The sequence below is a fragment of the Staurois parvus genome, unplaced genomic scaffold, assembly GCF_062004578.1.
Source record: "Staurois parvus isolate SC_StPar_1 unplaced genomic scaffold, SC_StPar_1.0 ptg000232l, whole genome shotgun sequence".
NCBI lineage: Eukaryota > Metazoa > Chordata > Amphibia > Anura > Ranidae > Staurois > Staurois parvus.
The window spans coordinates 6,627,926-6,645,709 of record NW_028318028.1 but is presented as its reverse complement, the minus strand read 5'-3'; the positions used below and the strand labels follow the sequence as shown (position 1 = coordinate 6,645,709).

At 43.3% G+C, this 17,784-nt stretch overlaps 2 protein-coding genes across 4 annotated transcripts in view; one reads left to right on the top strand and one right to left on the bottom strand.

The window, feature by feature from the left end:
• Window positions 1–475: 475 nt before the first annotated feature.
• LOC149460306 (uncharacterized) lies at window positions 476–15,487 on the bottom strand. 3 transcript variants are annotated; one of them, XM_089679829.1, is made up of 6 exons: window positions 15,395–15,487; window positions 10,338–10,463; window positions 9,158–9,217; window positions 7,317–7,464; window positions 2,485–2,706; window positions 476–1,943 (listed from the first exon to the last, which is right to left on the bottom strand). In XM_089679829.1, exons 2-6 carry the CDS (start codon window positions 10,446–10,448, stop codon window positions 1,420–1,422), a joined length of 1,065 nt encoding a protein of 354 aa, XP_089535955.1. In that variant the 5' UTR covers window positions 10,449–10,463; window positions 15,395–15,487; the 3' UTR covers window positions 476–1,419. The 3 variants fall into 3 exon arrangements, with proteins under 3 accessions (XP_089535955.1, XP_089535957.1, XP_089535956.1); XM_089679831.1 differs by having other exon boundaries at window positions 2,485–2,640; XM_089679830.1 differs by lacking the exon at window positions 15,395–15,487 and adding an exon at window positions 14,964–15,094.
• Window positions 15,488–15,904: 417 nt separating this feature from the next.
• Window positions 15,905–17,784, top strand: part of WDR62 (WD repeat domain 62) — a 75,287-nt gene continuing 73,407 nt past the window's right edge. The window contains exon 1 of the mRNA XM_089679825.1: window positions 15,905–16,018. Within this exon, the coding sequence (XP_089535951.1) occupies window positions 15,905–16,018 (114 nt within the window). The remainder of the gene's footprint in view (window positions 16,019–17,784) is intronic.

Here is a 17,784-nt window from a genome sequence, read left to right as displayed (position 1 = left end):
ATGCAAGACTTGTGAAGCTGCTATCAAATAAGGGGACCTATGTTACAATGTAACGTGACCTGTTAAAATGTTTAAAAAGTTAAAATGTTGTTAAAAGTTTGTTTGAAATAGCTTTTGATTTCAGTAAATATGCTGCAAACACAACAAATTACAATTTTCAGTTCTTTACAACCTATAAAGTGTTTTGAAACTTACTGTGCATAATAATTTGGAACAGTGCATTGGAAGTTTTTTATGTTTAAAAAAATCCTGTTATCATTAGGAGGTTTGTTCGATAAAATGTGAATTGTACTCTTAATAGTTGATAACATGAGAATTATGCTGACTGTTATTTACATCAATTATTTAGGTAAATGAGAAAAATATCATTTGCATAATAATTTGGAACAGGGTGTATACATTTGAAAAGTGTGGCTAGCCATATGGCTGACATTTTGATCTGATTTTAACTGATTATTTATTTAATGGAAACTAGTTTACATGCTGAAGCAAAATCTTTAATATCACAATCCAATAAAGAAAACACTTGCAAACATCTTCTTTTACCATAATTTGGTTTTACTCCCTGTTCATTTCACACCACATTTCAACTGGTCCCTCTGTAACAACTGCCGACTGACCCAATCACTGTTTATGGACGTTCTTGGTTTTCACTGCTTCATTGAAAAGGGACACCAACCTCAAATTGTCTTTGCATCGAGCACCTAGAAATATATAACTTTATACATTTTTGTTGATTGTGTACATTAAGCAAACTTGGAGATGACATTTGCTTCATATTTCTCAGCTGTTTTTTAACACCAATGAAACTTATGGGACCTGACCATATTCACAATGGTGTCATAGCTCAGCCTCATACTTGGCCACTTCTTCGAATTTACTTTACTGTGCAGGGATAATCACACCTCAGTAATGAACATAAAAAGGATTATCCTAGTGAGAAGAAAGGGGACTTTGCAACTACACATTGTAATGCGCTCTAAAACATAACTTAATTACATCCTCAGGGGAAATTATTAATTCAAGAGCAAGTCAGTCCGAACTAGGAGACAGCTGGCTTTAGCGAAGGATCCAGAGATGCAGTTTCACTTATAACAGCAAATAAACAAGGCTCAAAAAAGTTAGGCACCGGCTGTAATCATTTTGGTGCATAATCACTTTTCCTACCTGGTCCTAGGATTTTCCAGCTTGCTCAAAAGGAAGTAGTAATAGTCTTGTAACAAGAATATGCTTCTACACTAATCCCCTAAATATCTACATTAGGCAAATATAAAAGAGGAAAAGAAAAATGAGGTAAAAGTCCCTTTAAGCATTCTATCATGACACACGTTCACAAACAGTCTGTCTACCGCCTCGGCGGGGCCTACTTGCGCACACACAAGCAGGTGGCAAAGTACTTTCCAAATTTTGGGTACATTCTTAACTATTTAAACCTGATGAATCATTTCCCCAGGGGCTTTTGTTTTTGTGTGGATGACACTTGTGCACTACAGAGTTAAATTTGGTGGAGAACCGTTTGCCACACTCGTTGCACTGGTGAGGCTTCACCCCATGCACTACAGCGTAATGTCTTGTGACGCTGGACTTATACTTGAACAGCTGATCACAGGCAACACATCGGTAAGGTTTCTCTTCAGCCAGGTTGGGCACTTGGATCGGTGACTGTCCTACTTCACTGTCATCATCATCGGCTATTATGGAGGGCTGGTTGTACGGTCTGTTGTTTGTGCCACATATGAACCTCTGGCTGATGCTCCAGATGTTCTGGTCGTAGCGATATATTTCAGGATGGAGCTTATCCAACAAGGTGGCTTCAGTGCTGAGGGGTCTTACTGTACCGTCTTCCTGTATCTCCTCTGTCATCTCAAACCGCATGGCTTCACGGTAAAAAGGGCTTGCAAAGGATCGTTCTCTAGCCACATCCATCTTCATGGATTCAGCTACTATAAAGAACAAAAAAAAAAAAAAAAAACCACACGTTATATTGGAAAGACTGAGCTAAAATTAAAACAGGTGTTGGAGAAGTTGAGGTCTTCCTAGGGTCAAGGGTTCTTCAGGAGCACAAAACAAAATCTTTTTTTGGAGGTGGAACTTCAGGATTTTTACACTCAAAGGCTTGGAAAAAAAAAATACAGATCAGGACAGTCAAGAGTAAAGTCACACATTCTTATCTGCGTACTCATTCTAGGTTAGTTACTCAAAGCAATAAAGCTAGACGGCCAGTATGCCAACCAGGAAAATTGAATGAGAAGCACCGATGGTAAAGTCTCCTTTACGTAAAGTGGGGGTTACTTACTAAAACTGAAGAGTGTAAAATCTGGCACAGCTCTGCACAGAAACCAATCAGCTTCCAGGTTTTATTGTCAAAGCTTAATTGAACAAGCTGAAGTTAAAAGCTTATTGGCTTCCATGCATTGGATTCCAAGTGCACCAGTTTTAGTAACGGTTTAGTAACTCTCCTACTTGTTACTCCTGCTGACTTACCACTGGATGAGTCCTCTTCACTGTCTTCTGAGTCACTTCTACCCTTGTCTTCAGATTCTTCTTTGTCCTTTTTGCTCTTTTCACTGTCCTCATCGTGTTTTGCAGCTTTTGAGGCACCAGGTAAGACATCAGTCGTGGCTTCGGTTGAGGCATCAGCTGTGATAACATCAGGGACATCGTATGAGTCACGCTGTAACTCTCCAGCATGCAGGTCTGGCAATTCTAAAATATGAAAACAGGAATATTGTGTTAAAATGGAACTAATTTTCACAGTAAACCTGTATTCAGTCTAAAACAAACGTGACTGCACACTAGAAAGGTACCTACAGGAGCTTGTATAGACTGATATATATCTTGTAGAGCCACACAGGAACCTCAAACAAACACTCTAATATGCAAATCTAGACTGGAGCTCCAGGGGTCAAACTTACACCCTCCTCATCCATACACATGATAGATATTGTAACAAAGGGAGTATGATGAGTGTAAACTTAAATTGTTTTGGGCCAACATCCCAGAATAAATTTCATTAGCAAAACTGGTAAAAGACAGGAGTTTAAGGTATCAAATAATTGATTAACATCATACGTAAGAGATAAAATACTTTAAAGCTACACCTTTCAATATATGATTATAAATAAAGACATTGTAGATGACAAACCCTTAACAGAACCTCCCAATGGTACCCCATCACTATGATACAACACTGTGCAATTCTTACAAATTCACATTGTAACAAATCACAACAATCTTCATGATGGAGTATCCAATTCACTAATTGTTTCATATACAGTCAGGTCCATAAATATTGGGACATCGACACAATTCTAACATTTTTGGCTCTATACATCACCACAATGGATTTGAAATGAAATGAACAAGATGTGCTTTAACTGCAGACTGTCCACTTTAATTTGAGGGTATTTACATCCAAATCAGGTAAACGGTGTAGGAATTACAACAGTCTGCATATGTGCCTCCCACTTGTTAAGGGATCAAAAGTAATGGGACAGAATAATAATCATAAATCAAACTTTCACTTTTTAATATTTGGTTGCAAATCCATTGCAGTCAATTACAGCCTGAAGTCTGGAACGCATAGACATCACCAGACGTTGGGTTTCATCCCTAGTGATGCTCTGCCAGGACTCTACTGCAACTGTCTTCAGTTCCTGCTTGTTCTTGGGGCATTTTTCCTTCAGTTTTGTCTTCAGCAAGTGAAATGCATGCTCAATCGGATTCAGGTCAGGTGATTGACTTGGCCATTGCATAACATTCCACTTCTTTCCCTTAAAAAACTCTTTGGTTGCTTTTGCAGTATGCTTTGGGTCATTGTCCATCTGCACTGTAAAGCGGCATCCAATGAGTTCTGAAGCATTTGGCTGAATATGAGCAGATAATATTGCCTGAAACACTTCAGAATTCATCCTGCTGCTTTTGTCAGCAGTCACATCATCAATAAATACAAGAGAACCAGTTCCATTGGCAGCCATACATGCCCACGCCATGACACTACCACCACCATGCTTCACTGATGAGGTGGTATGCTTAGGACAGTGGTTCTTAACCTTTTTGGAGGTACTGAACCCCACCAGTTTCATATGCGCATTCACCGAACCCTTCTTAATTGGAAAAATAAAATATGATTTTTAAAATTCAAAACATAGGTATATATTTATACATAGGTGCACAAAATGAACAAAACCATTAAGAACAAAGAACAAAACCATTAAAACATGATTTTTACACAAAAACAAAATAATGAATATTTACCGCAAATCAGTGTGACTTCTGCTGTTGTCTTTCAGAGGCCAGTTCAGAAATGCGCGGCATTACCTTGGCAAGTGCCACTCTCATGTAATTTTCGCAACAAAGTCTGTTCCTTTTCTTCGTCTTTATGTCCAGCATCCTCGAAAAGGATTGCTCGCAAAGATATGTTGTAACAAACGTTATGAAAATTCATCCCCCATATAGTAATTCATCCCCCATATAGTAATTCATCCCCCATATAGTAATTCATCCCCCATAGTAATACATCCCCCATATAGTAATTCATCCCCCATAGTAATTCATCCCCCATATAGTAATTCATCCCCCATATAGTAATACATCCCCCATATAGTAATACATCCCCCATATAGTAATACATCCCCCATATAGTAATACATCCCCCATATAGTAATTCATCCCCCATATAGTAATTCATCCCCCATATAGTAATTCATCCCCCATATAGTAATACATCCCCCATATAGTAATACATCCCCCATATAGTAATTCATCCCCCATATAATAATTCATCCCCCATATAGTAATTCATCCCCCCTATAGTAATTCATCCCCCATATTAATTCATCCCCCATATTAAGTCCCCAAGTCCCCCCTGTGTCAATTCACTTACCTTTGCTCCGCGCGTTCCTCTCGCTGTATTCCCGCGCCGTTCCGGTCTTCAGGGCGGACTGTGAGAGGAGCCTAGCTCCTCTCACGTTCGTCACGCTGCCCCGCCTACACAAATCCTGACAGCCAATCACTCTGGTACAAGTTGATCTTGGCCTCATCTGTCCATAGAATGTTGTTCCAGAACTGTGAAGGCTTTTGTAGATGTCGTTTGGCAAACTCTAATCTGGCCTTCCTGTTTTTGAGGCTCACCAATGGTTTACATCTTGTGGTGAACCCTCTGTATTCACTCTGGTGAAGTCTTCTCTTGATTGTTGACTTTGACACACATACACCTACCTCCTGGAGAGTGTTCTTGATCTGGCCAACTGTTGTGAAGGGTGTTTTCTTCACCAGGGAAAGAATTCTTCAGTCATCCACCACAGTTGTTTTCCGTGGTCTTCCGGGTCTTTTGGTGTTGCTGAGCTCACCAGTGCATTCCTTCTTTTTAAGAATGTTCCAAACAGTTGTTTTGGCCACGCCTAATGTTTTTGCTATCTCTCTGATGGGTTTGTTTTGTTTTTTCAGCCTAATGATGGCTTGCTTCACTGATAGTGACAGCTCTTTGGATCTCATCTTGAGAGTTGACAGCAACAGATTCCAAATGCAAATAGCACACTTGAAATGAACTCTGGACCTTTTATCTGCTCATTGTAATTGGGATAATGAGGGAATAACACACACCTGGCCATGAAACAGCTGAGAAGCCAATTGTCCCATTACTTTTGGTCCCTTAACAAGTGGGAGGCACATATGCAAACTGTTGTAATTCCTACACCGTTCACCTGATTTGGATGTAAATACCCTCACATTAAAGCTGACAGTCTGCAGATAAAGCACATCTTGTTTGTTTCATTTCAAATCCATTGTGGTGGTATATAGAGCCAAAAATGTTAGAATTGTGTTGATGTCCCAATATTTATGGACCTGACTGTATAAAATGTACCTCCTCAGGAGATGTGCAGATTATAAACTGTAGTGTGTGTATTTGCTATGGACATTAAAAACTGCAGCTTCTTCGGAGTATCCTCGAAGGATTATTTGGGGACCTCGGAAAGGAAGTATCCTAGTATTATTCCCTTACAAAAGGTTATTTGTATTGAACAAATCCCAATTACAGGACTGGTTGAGTAATGTATGTCACATTAAAACTGATATTGCAGTTATGCGTGACTAAGATTCTGTACAAATGCAATAATCACAGATGACAACAACGTCAACCCAGAGAGATGTTGTGCTTCTGTCTTGGCATCAATCATCCACTCAGCATCCTAGCACAGTGCAGTACCATAAAAATCCTATTTTTTACTAGTATTTGCTTGTACCCATGATGAGCAGCCTTGCTGACAAATAATGGCGCTGCAGGGTACAAGCCCAGCTTTGATAGTAGGCAATACAAGGCGCCTATTATTATTATTATGATGCAGACAGGCCTCCTCTTTGCGCTGCTCTTGGCTTCATGTGGTTACTAAATCTTGTCTTCCCTGATTTTCAACTACAACCAGTGACTAGATCTAAGCCCTACCAGTCTGCCATCTCCCCTTCAATGCGTGCACCTTTACTGGCTAGAGAGCATCAAGAAGGCATGGCTTAATCACAAAATCAAGGCTTCAATGAGCAAGTGATACAGAATCAGTAGGGGCCACAGAAGCAGCTTTGCTGACATAAAATGGTAATAGAAAACACATATTGCCTGCTCTAAAATAGCTGACAGGTATGCTTTAAACTGAACCTCATCTGGCCTAAAATAATTCTAAGCTAGCAACAGTGATGAAGTGCAGCATCTCATGGTGCCTCCTGTTACTTGTGTTAGTCTTTGAAAAGGCATTGATATTTTGCCTATTCAGGGCAAAGTGACAGCAGATTTGAAAAGGAGCCCCCAACCTCCTTCTTTGCTGCTGGCACTAAAGGATAAGTTTTTTTTGTTTTTTGTTTTAAAGATGAAAAGGATCTGCTGATCTGTCAGGCTCTTGCAGACTGTCAATACAAAATGGACAGGCATCTTTCCAGCATAGGAGGCCACATGCTACTCCGTACTTAAAAAGTACTGGCTATTTGTGCTGACAAAGGCAGCGGAAGGAGCTGTGAGGTAGGGTATCATTGGGCTTGGGAGAGCCACGTTATAAGGAAGTTTTCATTTTGCCCTGACTTTACAAAGTGACTGTCTCCTTAAATGGTCCTTTTGCAGCCTCCATTTGTTCAGAGCACTGTGCACTGCAGTAAACACCCAACTGACTTGCACTACGGCTCCTTTCCATTCCTTTCCCACTCAGAATGCAGTTGCATAAAGGATTGCAGGAGGTAAATACATTGGGGTCATATAATATTTAAAATGCATTTAGGTTTTTTTTTTTTAAGAATACAAAATGTATATGTGTACAAAAATGTACTATTACCTAGGTCAGTATTTTCTGTAATTTCCAAAGTGTTGCTGGGTGCATCAGTATCCATAATGACATCTTGGTAATCTTCCTTATGTCCTTTCACATAGTCCCATTCTTCCATAGAGAAGTACACGGCAACATCATCACACTTCACAGGTACCTGCAGCATTGCAACAGTTTTGGTGCACAGTACCAGAGATGCCATTTGTGGGTTCAAAACTGATAAACCAACATACTCACACATCAACAAACATATATAATGCTCATCACAACTTGTGCCAAGTGTTAGTTTCCCTTGTTAGGGCACAGCATAAGGGGAGTAACAGTCATTGTCTCTCCTGCTTCTGACATCTGTGGGAGAAGCAGTTTGCCAGATGGAACACATTTTATGCTCCTGTAAGGATATCTACAGTTGAAAGATGTGGAAAGCTTTATTTAGGGCCCTATGGTCTGAATGCCACATGCAGCCAGGTGTAGTGGATGCAAGGTCCTCTTTGAAAAACATACAGAAAGTAAAACAGCCTTTCCCAGCCAAACAGCCCTCTGACGAAGTCCACTGGATATAATGCTTAAAGTGTTACTAAACCCACAACAGTAAAAAGAGTCTGTTTATGCAGTAAAGCATGCTTGTTATACTCACTGTGGAACCTAAAGGGTAGTTCTGCATTGTATAAAAAGGCTGTTTGATCCGGTCTTCTCTGACCCTCCCCTTCTTCTACTGTCCCCAACCAATCTGCTGATTGATCAGAGCTTTAGGAAGCACTCTGAACATGCTCAGTTTAGTGTGTATTGCTAGATTTTTTCTTTGGGAGAGTGCATGTGATTGGCTGCCAATAAGCAGTGTCCAGACAGGAGGTGCAGCCTCATAAGACAGTCAGAGGAGAATGAAAACACCTCCTACAAGCTTTAAACCTGATTTAAGGCACAAGACTGCTATATACTGCTGATGAGCAAAGATATTTTGCAGTTTATATTTACTAAAACATTTGCATTTCCATGTTCTGTGTACTGTGGGAGACCAGATACAGTGAATGCAGGGTCCTGGGTTTAGCAACACTTTAAGGCGTGCTGTGGTTACACAAGTTTGCATGCCAGAAGGACTGGCAATAGTGACATTTCAGTAAAGGCTTATATTCCTGATGAATCAAGAGTTCTAGTGCACAGCTGTAATACACTTCATATGCAAGTGTATCATTATATGTTTTAATAAAGCAAGAAAAGCAGAAAACACTAAGTACTGTTTTATGTTCTGCTTTTAGAAGTGACCATGCCTAAAAGATCGAGTATACCAAGACCTCTGTTGATGCTATATGAACATGTACTGCTTTTTCTGTCCTTATAATATATAATTAAGGTCCCCCAAAAAGGTTAATTTTATCCTTTTGTGGGTGGAACAGGTCACAAGGGGTGATTTGGATAAAAACATTTGCACGTTTATTTTGAGTTGGAAGCAGCACTTTTCCCATATTTATTTCACATGGATACTTTCTTGGACTTGATAAACATGATAGAATGCACTAGAAGTGGCTTTGTTTCACCAGTGTACTGAGCGTTCAAATGCCACGTGTTTGGGATGTTGTTTTTTGTGTATTATATACAACGTTTGTATATGATTTTGATCTAATTAAACTTTCTTTTGTAGTTTATCTTGCATATAGCGTAGTGGTATGTGATCAGGAATTAGCACTACACTTGTTATTTCTGTTGTGATGCTTGTACTAGCAGCTCATGTTTGGGAATAAGTAGAGGGTAGGCGCATAGAAGGTTTCTCACTATTAGAGAAAAGCTTGTCTGTTACAAGTTCAGTTTTAACAGAGGTAAACCAGACTAAAGAGGTGAAATGGTATACTTGCCCCTCCAGATTTTGGGTGTATGCAGCAGTGTGGAAACTTTTTCTTTACAATGACGTATTTCTGAAACAAACAGGAATGAGAGATGAGTGAACAAGCATGGGGGAATCTGAAGATAATATTTCAGGCAGTTCAGTTGTTAGGATGTAACTACTCACAACTTGATCTGATAGCAGTGAGGTCTCTTACTGAATTTCCACAACAATTTAATGTTGTCATACTTTGTCTAAATTAACTGTTGTGTGTAAAAAAAAAAAAAAAAAAAGAACCCTTGCACAGAATCAAAATTATCCATTGAATATTGAGATTCAGAATACTTTATTATTCCGCAAAAGTGTTAGCATGGATCAGTTAGCCTCAGAGAGAATAGCGAGGGTGCCACTGTTTTCATAAACAGCGGAAAGGTTAGATCCCTCTGTCAGGTTTTATTGTTGCTTGTGTTCCAGCTTGGAAGATTGAGGAGCTCCTGCCACCGACCTATACATTTTCAGGTAAAGTGCAGACAAATTGAATACTTGAAATGTGCGTGTTTTTCTTTGCATGAATTATATTTACACACTTGCAATGTGCTTGTCTATACTTGACTAGTTAGTTCTCTACCACAGTCCCCCCTTCCTGCATGTGACAGTCTTCTCATCTGGGAGTGTCTTAATTACTATCTGTGCTGACCCAGCTCCTCCTCCCCCTCCCTTCACCTCCATGCATAGTATTAATTTCATAGTATATTTCAGCTAGGAGAGGAGCGAAGGTGAATGCTATAAAGTGTCACTTAAATGAGTCTGCTGACATCACATTCATGATGGTGGCACCCAGAAAAAGTCCCAGCCTTAGCCCCCCTCTCTCCCCGGTGTTAATAACAGAGAGCTACAGGTATTTACACACATGTTTAGTTACTTAGCTGCTCAACACCCCAACAGCTTCAAAACCCAAGGCACTCTTTTATAGAATGATCAACTTAATCTCAAAAAAAGTGACTGGCAGTGCAAAGAAAAAAACAAAACAAACAAACAGAGCCTTCCATTGTAACAACACATTGCACCCCCAATACAACAGACATCAGCACTAATACATTGAAAATTATATTTATATCAGGCTGCTAGATTTTTTATGCATATCTCAACAACAGTTGTAAGACAATATGTTTCCTTTAACAATCTACATTGTGGTCCAAAGTGGAGCTCACCTCTCCTGTCAGCAGGTAGATAATTTCTAAGGCATGGTTCAGGATCTTCTCAGATATCTGTTCCTTGGTGTGGCCCATTGTCATCGCTGAGGATGCCAAAGTGTCCAACATGGTAACAACTGAAAACTGTCAAAGCAAGAGTTTGTATACATGTTAGAGATCCCTGGAAGGCCTCTCTATGAGCCCTCTGTGCAGCTGCAGGTTAGGGTGTGCATACAGTAGATAGGGTGAACACTCAACAGCCCCGACCCTGCAGTTTATTTTATTCTGACTGGTATGATGAGAAATCTTGGCAGTGAAAGGAACATTCCTTTTTCAAAAGGGTAAGTGATCAATACTTTTACAATAGCAGAGCTTATCCAGTACATTACATATCTTTGGGTTATGGCCCATTTACACTTTGCCATTAAGGTGCGTTGGAAGCAATGATCACATTACATATGGTAACACGTTGCTCTGCCATACATTCTGAATGGCACTCTAAAGCAACAAAGACAACACAGTTCTGACACACTTGTTGCTGCACACAATGCATTGTAATGTTCTCCTGTGTGTTGTGGTGCACTGCATGGAAAAACAAAATGCTGTATGTACTTTTTTTTGTCCATACTGGTGCAATGGCAGCCCATTTGTTTAAAAGGTTGCCTTAATGCACACTAATGCAACACACTAGGATGGCAGTCATAATGGGCCCTATAAAAAGATGCCACTTCCAACAAGAGTATCTTTCACATGTAGAGTATGTAAAGTACAAATATAGTGTCACAATTACAAAAAAACATATACACATATTATTCTTTAACCTGTCATGGAACTAAGTTCTAAATGCAATTTCTCCTGCGCTCTGGGACCCAGGCCGGTGGTGAGTAGATCAAATCCCAACAAAACAACCACCGGGGCATACAAGGTCGTGCAGCTCCAAACCAAGGCTGGGGAAGCCCGAACAGAACTGTGAAGTAAAACAAGAAGACGCGCACCAACCTTGCGCATTACCTCAGTAACCAAATTTATTTAGTAAAAGAATGGTACTCACAAACAGTGAATAAAACAGGCATGTAAGTCCTCCGGACTTCAAAGGCAAGAGGCCAGCGCGAATCCCATCGTGGGGGTGGACACTCAGTACAGCTGACGCGTTTCGAAGGTCATGGAGTTCTGAGGAAGAAGGCATGACCTTCGAAACGCGGGAGGACTTACATGCCTGTTTTTATTCGCTGTTTGTGAGTACCATTCTTTTACTAAATAAATTTGGTTACTGAGGTAATGCACAAGGTTGGTGCGCTTCTTCTTGTTTTACTTCATGGAACTAAGTTCACCTTTGTAAAAAAATAATAAATGCATATCTTTATTATTGCATTTGTGTTTATTAATTTTTTTATTAGAAGCCTGTAAAGCACTGCACCCCCGATCAGCAGTTTGCAGGTGCGGTGTCAGGCTTCTACAGACGGTCTGTGTATCGGTCTGCTCATACCTCGTACAAGCAGGCAGTTACACATTGACAGGAAGCATCAATGAACTACCTAAGGTTATGGAGGCTGCTGCAACAGAAACAGGTTACACCCTTAATACAAGTGTAACGTAACAAATACAGCAGCAGGCAGAGCAGATATATAATAGTAAATATATATTTATTTACAGCGGCTCAAAGTCTTTTATTGTGAAAGAAAGATTAAAATAGAATTGCAGCATAAACCTAACTAGCCTTAAAAATGCCCCCTCCCCCCTTTTAATACCTATGCTAACATTTTCAGGATGCTCCAACCCATTCAAGTGATCTCTTTGTGAGCCAGTGGTGCATGCAGGGGAGAAGAGGGAGTGCTGGCAATGTCTGGGACATGGAAGACTATGGGTGACATCATTGCACAGCCTTTACCACCTGTTGTTGGAGCACTCTCTCCTCCCCCTGCTGGCTGATACAGGGAGGATCACATGACCAGACTGGAGTGGCCTAAAAATAGGTAAGTATATACACTTTTTCCTCCCGTTACACAGGTTGGTCAGCATAGGTGTTGGGGGGATCATTTTAAATCTAGTTAGGTTCATGCTGGAATTACACATTAAAGGCCATCAATGAAAGGGTGTTTAGAAAGCATAATGCCACTGACAGCCTATGATGTGGATTATGATGGGGGTTATTGCTGCTGCTGACACAGATGTGGGGGGTTATTATTGCGTAAACTATCATTTATGCTGAGAGTTATTATGGAAAATGCCATCTATGCTAGGCGTTATTATTGCGCAAACTGGCACTGATGTTTAGGGCTGTTATTGCAGAAACTGGCACTAATGTGTGGGGTTATTATTGCTGCTGCAGCTGCTGATACCAATGCTGGGGGTTATTACTGCAGAAACTGGTACTGATGCGGAGGGGTTATTATTATGGTAAATGCCATCTATGTGAACAGTTATTATTGCGCAAACTGGCACTGACGCTTAGGGGTTGTTATTGCAGAAACTGGCACTAATGCTTGGGGTTATTATTGCTGCTGCTGATACTAATGCTGGGGGTCATTATTGTAGAAACTGGTACTGATGGTGGGGGTTATTATTGTTGCTACTGTCATCAATGCTGGGAGCTATTACTGTGTTTTGTGTAAACTGGCATTGATGATGTGGGTTATTATCATGGAAACTGCCAGCTATGCTGTGGGTTACTGTTTCAAACTGGTTTTGAAATGACACTGACTCTTTCAGAATAAATGGAGCATCACAGTTTGCCATTTTTGCACTGGGCACCAGGTGACCATGTCCCGGCACTGAATACACACACTTCTTTCTTTTCACCTTCCTCTATATTCATTGTTAGATCATTCTGCTTAGGAGTACAAATGCATCTATGTCACATTCTGCCATTTCACCCAGGTATGTCTGCTTCATCTACCATGTTTTTCATTGCCTATCATCGCTCCAGTTCATGCTTTTTTTTATAAAAGTAGATTTCTTTCATTGAACAGAGTTTTATGTCAACCCCGATATTTTACTAGCAGTTTTGTATGGGCCTGTGCTTGCTTCACAGCAACCAACTGCATTTCTAGCAATTGAAACATTTGCAAGATACCCCCCTTTTTTTTTTTCGGCGAGTACAAGTACTGATATTTTTGGTCAAGTACTCGCATATACCGATTACTGATACTTTGTGGTACGATTTGTGCCAATACAAAATGTATGGGTGCAAATTGCATTGCAAAGAACATGCGATTAGAACAGGAATGCAATTCCTGTTCAAAGTGCATGCAGTTTCCCATATGCTTCACTGTGGACCCAGGCTGTTATAACCAGAGTTCACACAGGAGCACCGCAGGGAGGTTTCACGTAGCAGAGATTGGGCGTGTGAGGATGTATACTATGGTGGCAGATGCTCCATATTCTCAGTGGTAGGCGGGGAGAGAATGGCGGGGATTTGAAATACCCTTCGCTTTCACTCATCTCCTTGCAGGGATGACAGTTTGGGCTAGAAAGTTTTTGTCACATGGACGGTGCTGACCAATCAGATGCCATCTGGCCCGTACTGTCATCCCTGTAAGGAGAGGAGAGAAAGATGCTTCACAAGTGTGGGGATTTGAAATCCCCATGGCTTTCTCTCCTCGCAGGGATGACAGTACAGGCTACATGGTATCTGATTGGTCAGCACCATCCATGTGACTGTGCTGACCAATACAAAAGCCTTCTAGCTTAAACTATCATCCCTGCAAGGAGAGGAGAGAAAGCCGCGGGGATTGTCATCCCTGTAAGGAGAGGAGAGAATGAGGCTTCACAGGTCTGGGGATTTGAAACCCCCGCAGTTTTCTCTCCTTGCAGGGATGACAGTACAGGCTACATGGCATCTGATTGGTCAGCACCGTCCATGTGATGGTGCTGACCAATACAAAAGCCTTCTAGCCTCAACTATCATCCCTGCAAGGAGGGGAGAGAAAGCCACGGGATTGTCATCCCTGTGAGGAGAGGAGAGAAAGCAGCTTCACAGGTCTGGGGATTTGAAATCCCCGTGGCTTTCTCTCCTCGCAGGGATGACAGTACAGGCTACATGGCATCTGATTGGTCAGCACTGTCCATGTGACTGTGCTGACCAATTAAAAGCCTTCTAGCCCAAACTATCATCCCTGCAAGGAGAGGAGAAAAATCCCCGCAGCTTTCTCTCCTCTCCTACCACTGAGAATATGAGTACTCATGGAAATATTCGGTGTCAACACTGATACCATAACCCTCCCTTACTCTATCCAAGATGAAAACAACACTTCTGCCTATAGTTCTAATTTGAAGTATAAGTTAAGGCAAAGCTTTTTTTTTTTTTTTGCTGTCTGTGTCCCTTTTAGGGAGATTCATCCCCTCTATTGTCCTGTTTACGCCTAACATTGAAAGTGAAAGAAAATCCCAGATTTTGAGTTGTCCCTAGAACAGGAATAGAGGGGAAATCTTCCAAAAGGGACACTTGTTCTGGTGACACCCGGGGATTCCCTCACTTTGCAGGGATTTCATCTCACTTCCTGTTTTAGCTATGGGACAGGAAGTGAAGGGAAATCTCCACAATGGGACGCAGATGGCAAAATAAAAAAAGACCTGCCAGAGGGTCTTACCCTCCCTTACTCCATCCAAAATGAAAACAAAAAACAGCTTTGCCTTTAGTCCTACCTCAAGGAAACCTGTGATGATTGGAGGACACAGGCAGTCACTGCTTCCATCAGATTCTCAGGAATGCTATTGGCCTGGCTGGCTGTGTAGCTTCTGTGTCACCGACTCAGAGCTCCTCCTGCCTTCACTTGCCACATGCTTGTTCCATGGCAGAAGCCAGGCCATTGGTATTTTCAGGAGGCAGTCTCCAGCTTTCTCCCCCCCATAGTTCTTCCCTGGCACTATTATACTGGGAGGCAGCCTATGGCTTGTCCCTGTTCTTGGCCTGCTGCAGGCCCTGGCAGCCTCTGTGCTCTGCCCTTCTGGGACTTGTAGTTCCACAGCAGCTGTAGAGCACCAGGCAGCTCTGTGCGGCCCCCCTGCACGCTGCCCTCCATCCTTCACCTTCTCTTCTCACAATTGATAGAAGCCAGACAAATGAAAGCTCTCACCTTCCTTGGAAACGGCCTCGCTGCTGATTGGCTCCGCCGCCGTCACGTGCCCTCAGCGGCAAAGGTCTCCGGTGGTTGTCGAATGTAAAGTGACGTCTCTAGCAGCTGGCAAATCACAGCACAGCACCCGCTCTGCCAATGGGAAGTGCGGCTTTAGTGTTGATATGCATAGCCCCGCCCTTAATAGTGAATTAGCGCATCCCTTCTCCGGTTGGAAGCGCCAATCTCAAGTTGTTCTGGCAGAGCCCCGCCCTTTTCAAGGCTGAGCGTAGGGCGCTCCCCCAGCTTCTTACCCAATGATAAGAGGTCCCTTTCATGTGCAAAGCCCAGCCCCCTGTACGTGTAGGTCTTCTCTCCGCCCCTGATTTACTGTTACTTTCCATTTCCGCCTTCTCCAAGTACTAACCAATCCTATCCGCAGGTTATATTGCTTATACCCGCCTTTCAAAGCGCTTGGCCAATCAATTCTCTGGCAGTTGTAGCCGGTTTAGCGGGAGATTTGAACAGAAGATGCTGGAAGAGAATCAGAGCTCAAAGCCCAGCCTTCTCTCGCATCACTCCCCGCCCGTGCGCCGAAGGTCTTCCCGGGGAATCATGGCCGGCCAAGGAAAGACCAACAGACAGGTAGAGCCGGGCAGCTGAAGAGACCCTGACCGAGCAGTACCCATGTCTGTCTCTGCAAGTGTCCCTGTTCATTGGATGCAGAATGACACCCGGATCCCTCTATCCCGCATCCCTCCGCGTCTGTCCTTCCCCCTGCCCCGCACCCCCCCCGCGTCTGTCCTTCCCCCTGCCCCGCACCCCCCCGCGTCTATCCTTCCCCCTGCCCCGCACCCCCCCGCGTCTGTCCTTCCCCCTGCCCCGCACCCCCCCCGCGTCTGTCCTTCCCCCTGCCCCGCACCCCCCCGCGTCTGTACTTCCCCCTGCCCCGCACCCCCCCGCGTCTGTCCTTCCCCCTGCCCCGCATCCCCCCGCGTCTGTCCTTCCCCCTGCCCCGCATCCCCCCGCGTCTGTCCTTCCCCCTGCCCCGCATCCCCCCGCGTCCGTCCTTCCCCCTGCCCCGCATCCCCCCGCGTCCGTCCTTCCCCCTGCCCCGCGTCCCCCCCGCGTCCGTCCTTCCCCCTGCCCCGCGTCCCCCGGCGTCCGTCCTTCCCCCTGCCCCGCGTCCCCCGGCGTCCGTCCTTCCCCCTGCCCCGCGTCCCCCGGCGTCCGTCCTTCCCCCTGCCCCGCGTCCCCCGGCGTCCGTCCTTCCCCCTGCCCCGCGTCCCCCGGCGTCCGTCCTTCCCCCTGCCCCGCGTCCCCCGGCGTCCTTCCCCCCCCCCCCCCTGCCCCGCATCCCCCCGCGCCGGTCCTTCCCCCCCCCCCCCCGCATCCCCCTGCGCCGGTCCTTCCCCCCTGCCCCGCATCCCCCCGCGTCTGTCCTTCTCCCCGCATCTGTCCTTCCCTCTGCCCCACATCTTTCTTTCTTTCTGGACCCAGATCCCTCTGCCCTGTATTTCTCCACACTTCTTCTTTTGGACCTGGATCCCTCTGCTCCACATCTGTTCTTCCTCTGTCCCTGGGATTACTCCACATCTGTCCTTCTGAACCCAGATCCCTCTGACTCACATCTCTCAACAGCTGACCCAAATTCCTTTGCCCCACAAATGCTTGCTATTTCTTAAATGTATTTCAGGAGCGTTTCAGGGAACAGATTTGGAAGCCCTAACAAAGAAAACGGCTCTGTTGAATCTAATAATTTCAAACAAACCAGATCTTATTCTAGATGTGCAAGTTAAAGACAAATTAGGGAATAATGATCATAGTGTAATTGCAGTTGCCAAAAGTTACAGGAGAGAAGCAAGTTGGTATGACCAGAACATTTTCTAAATTAAAAAAAAAAGCGAACTTCACTAAGCTGCAGTCCTTGCAGCTGACACTAAACAGAACCAAATACAGGTGGAACTCGAAAAATTAGAATAGTGTGCAAAAGTTAATTTATTTCAGTAATGCAACTTAAAAGGTGAAACTAATATATGAGATAGACTCATTACATGCAAAGCAAGATAGTTCAAGCCGTGATTTGTCATAATTGTGAGGATTATGGCTTACAGCTCATGAAAACCCCAAATCCACAATCTCAGAAAATTAGAATATTACATACAATCAATACAACAAGGATTGTACATAGAACAATATGGGACCTCTGAAAAGTATAAGCATGCATATGTACTCAGTACTTGGTTTGGGCCCTTTTTGCAGCAATTACTGCCTCAATGCAGTGTGGCATGGAAGCTATCAGCCTGTGGCACTGCTGAGGTGTTATGGAAGACCAGGGTGCTTCAATAGCCACCTTCAGCTCTTCTGCATTGTTTGGTCTCATGTCTCTCATCTTTCTCTTGGCAATACCC

Coding starts and splice junctions, on each gene's coding strand:
- LOC149460306 (XM_089679829.1), bottom strand. CDS start 10,448: ATGTTGGACACTTTGGCATCCTCAGCGATGACAATGGGCCACACCAAG. Junction 7,465..9,157: donor TACACCCAAAATCTGGAGGG/GCAAGTATACCA, acceptor GCAATGCTGCAG/GTACCTGTGAAGTGTGATGA. Junction 1,944..2,484: donor TGAAGAGGACTCATCCAGTG/GTAAGTCAGCAG, acceptor TGTTCTTTATAG/TAGCTGAATCCATGAAGATG.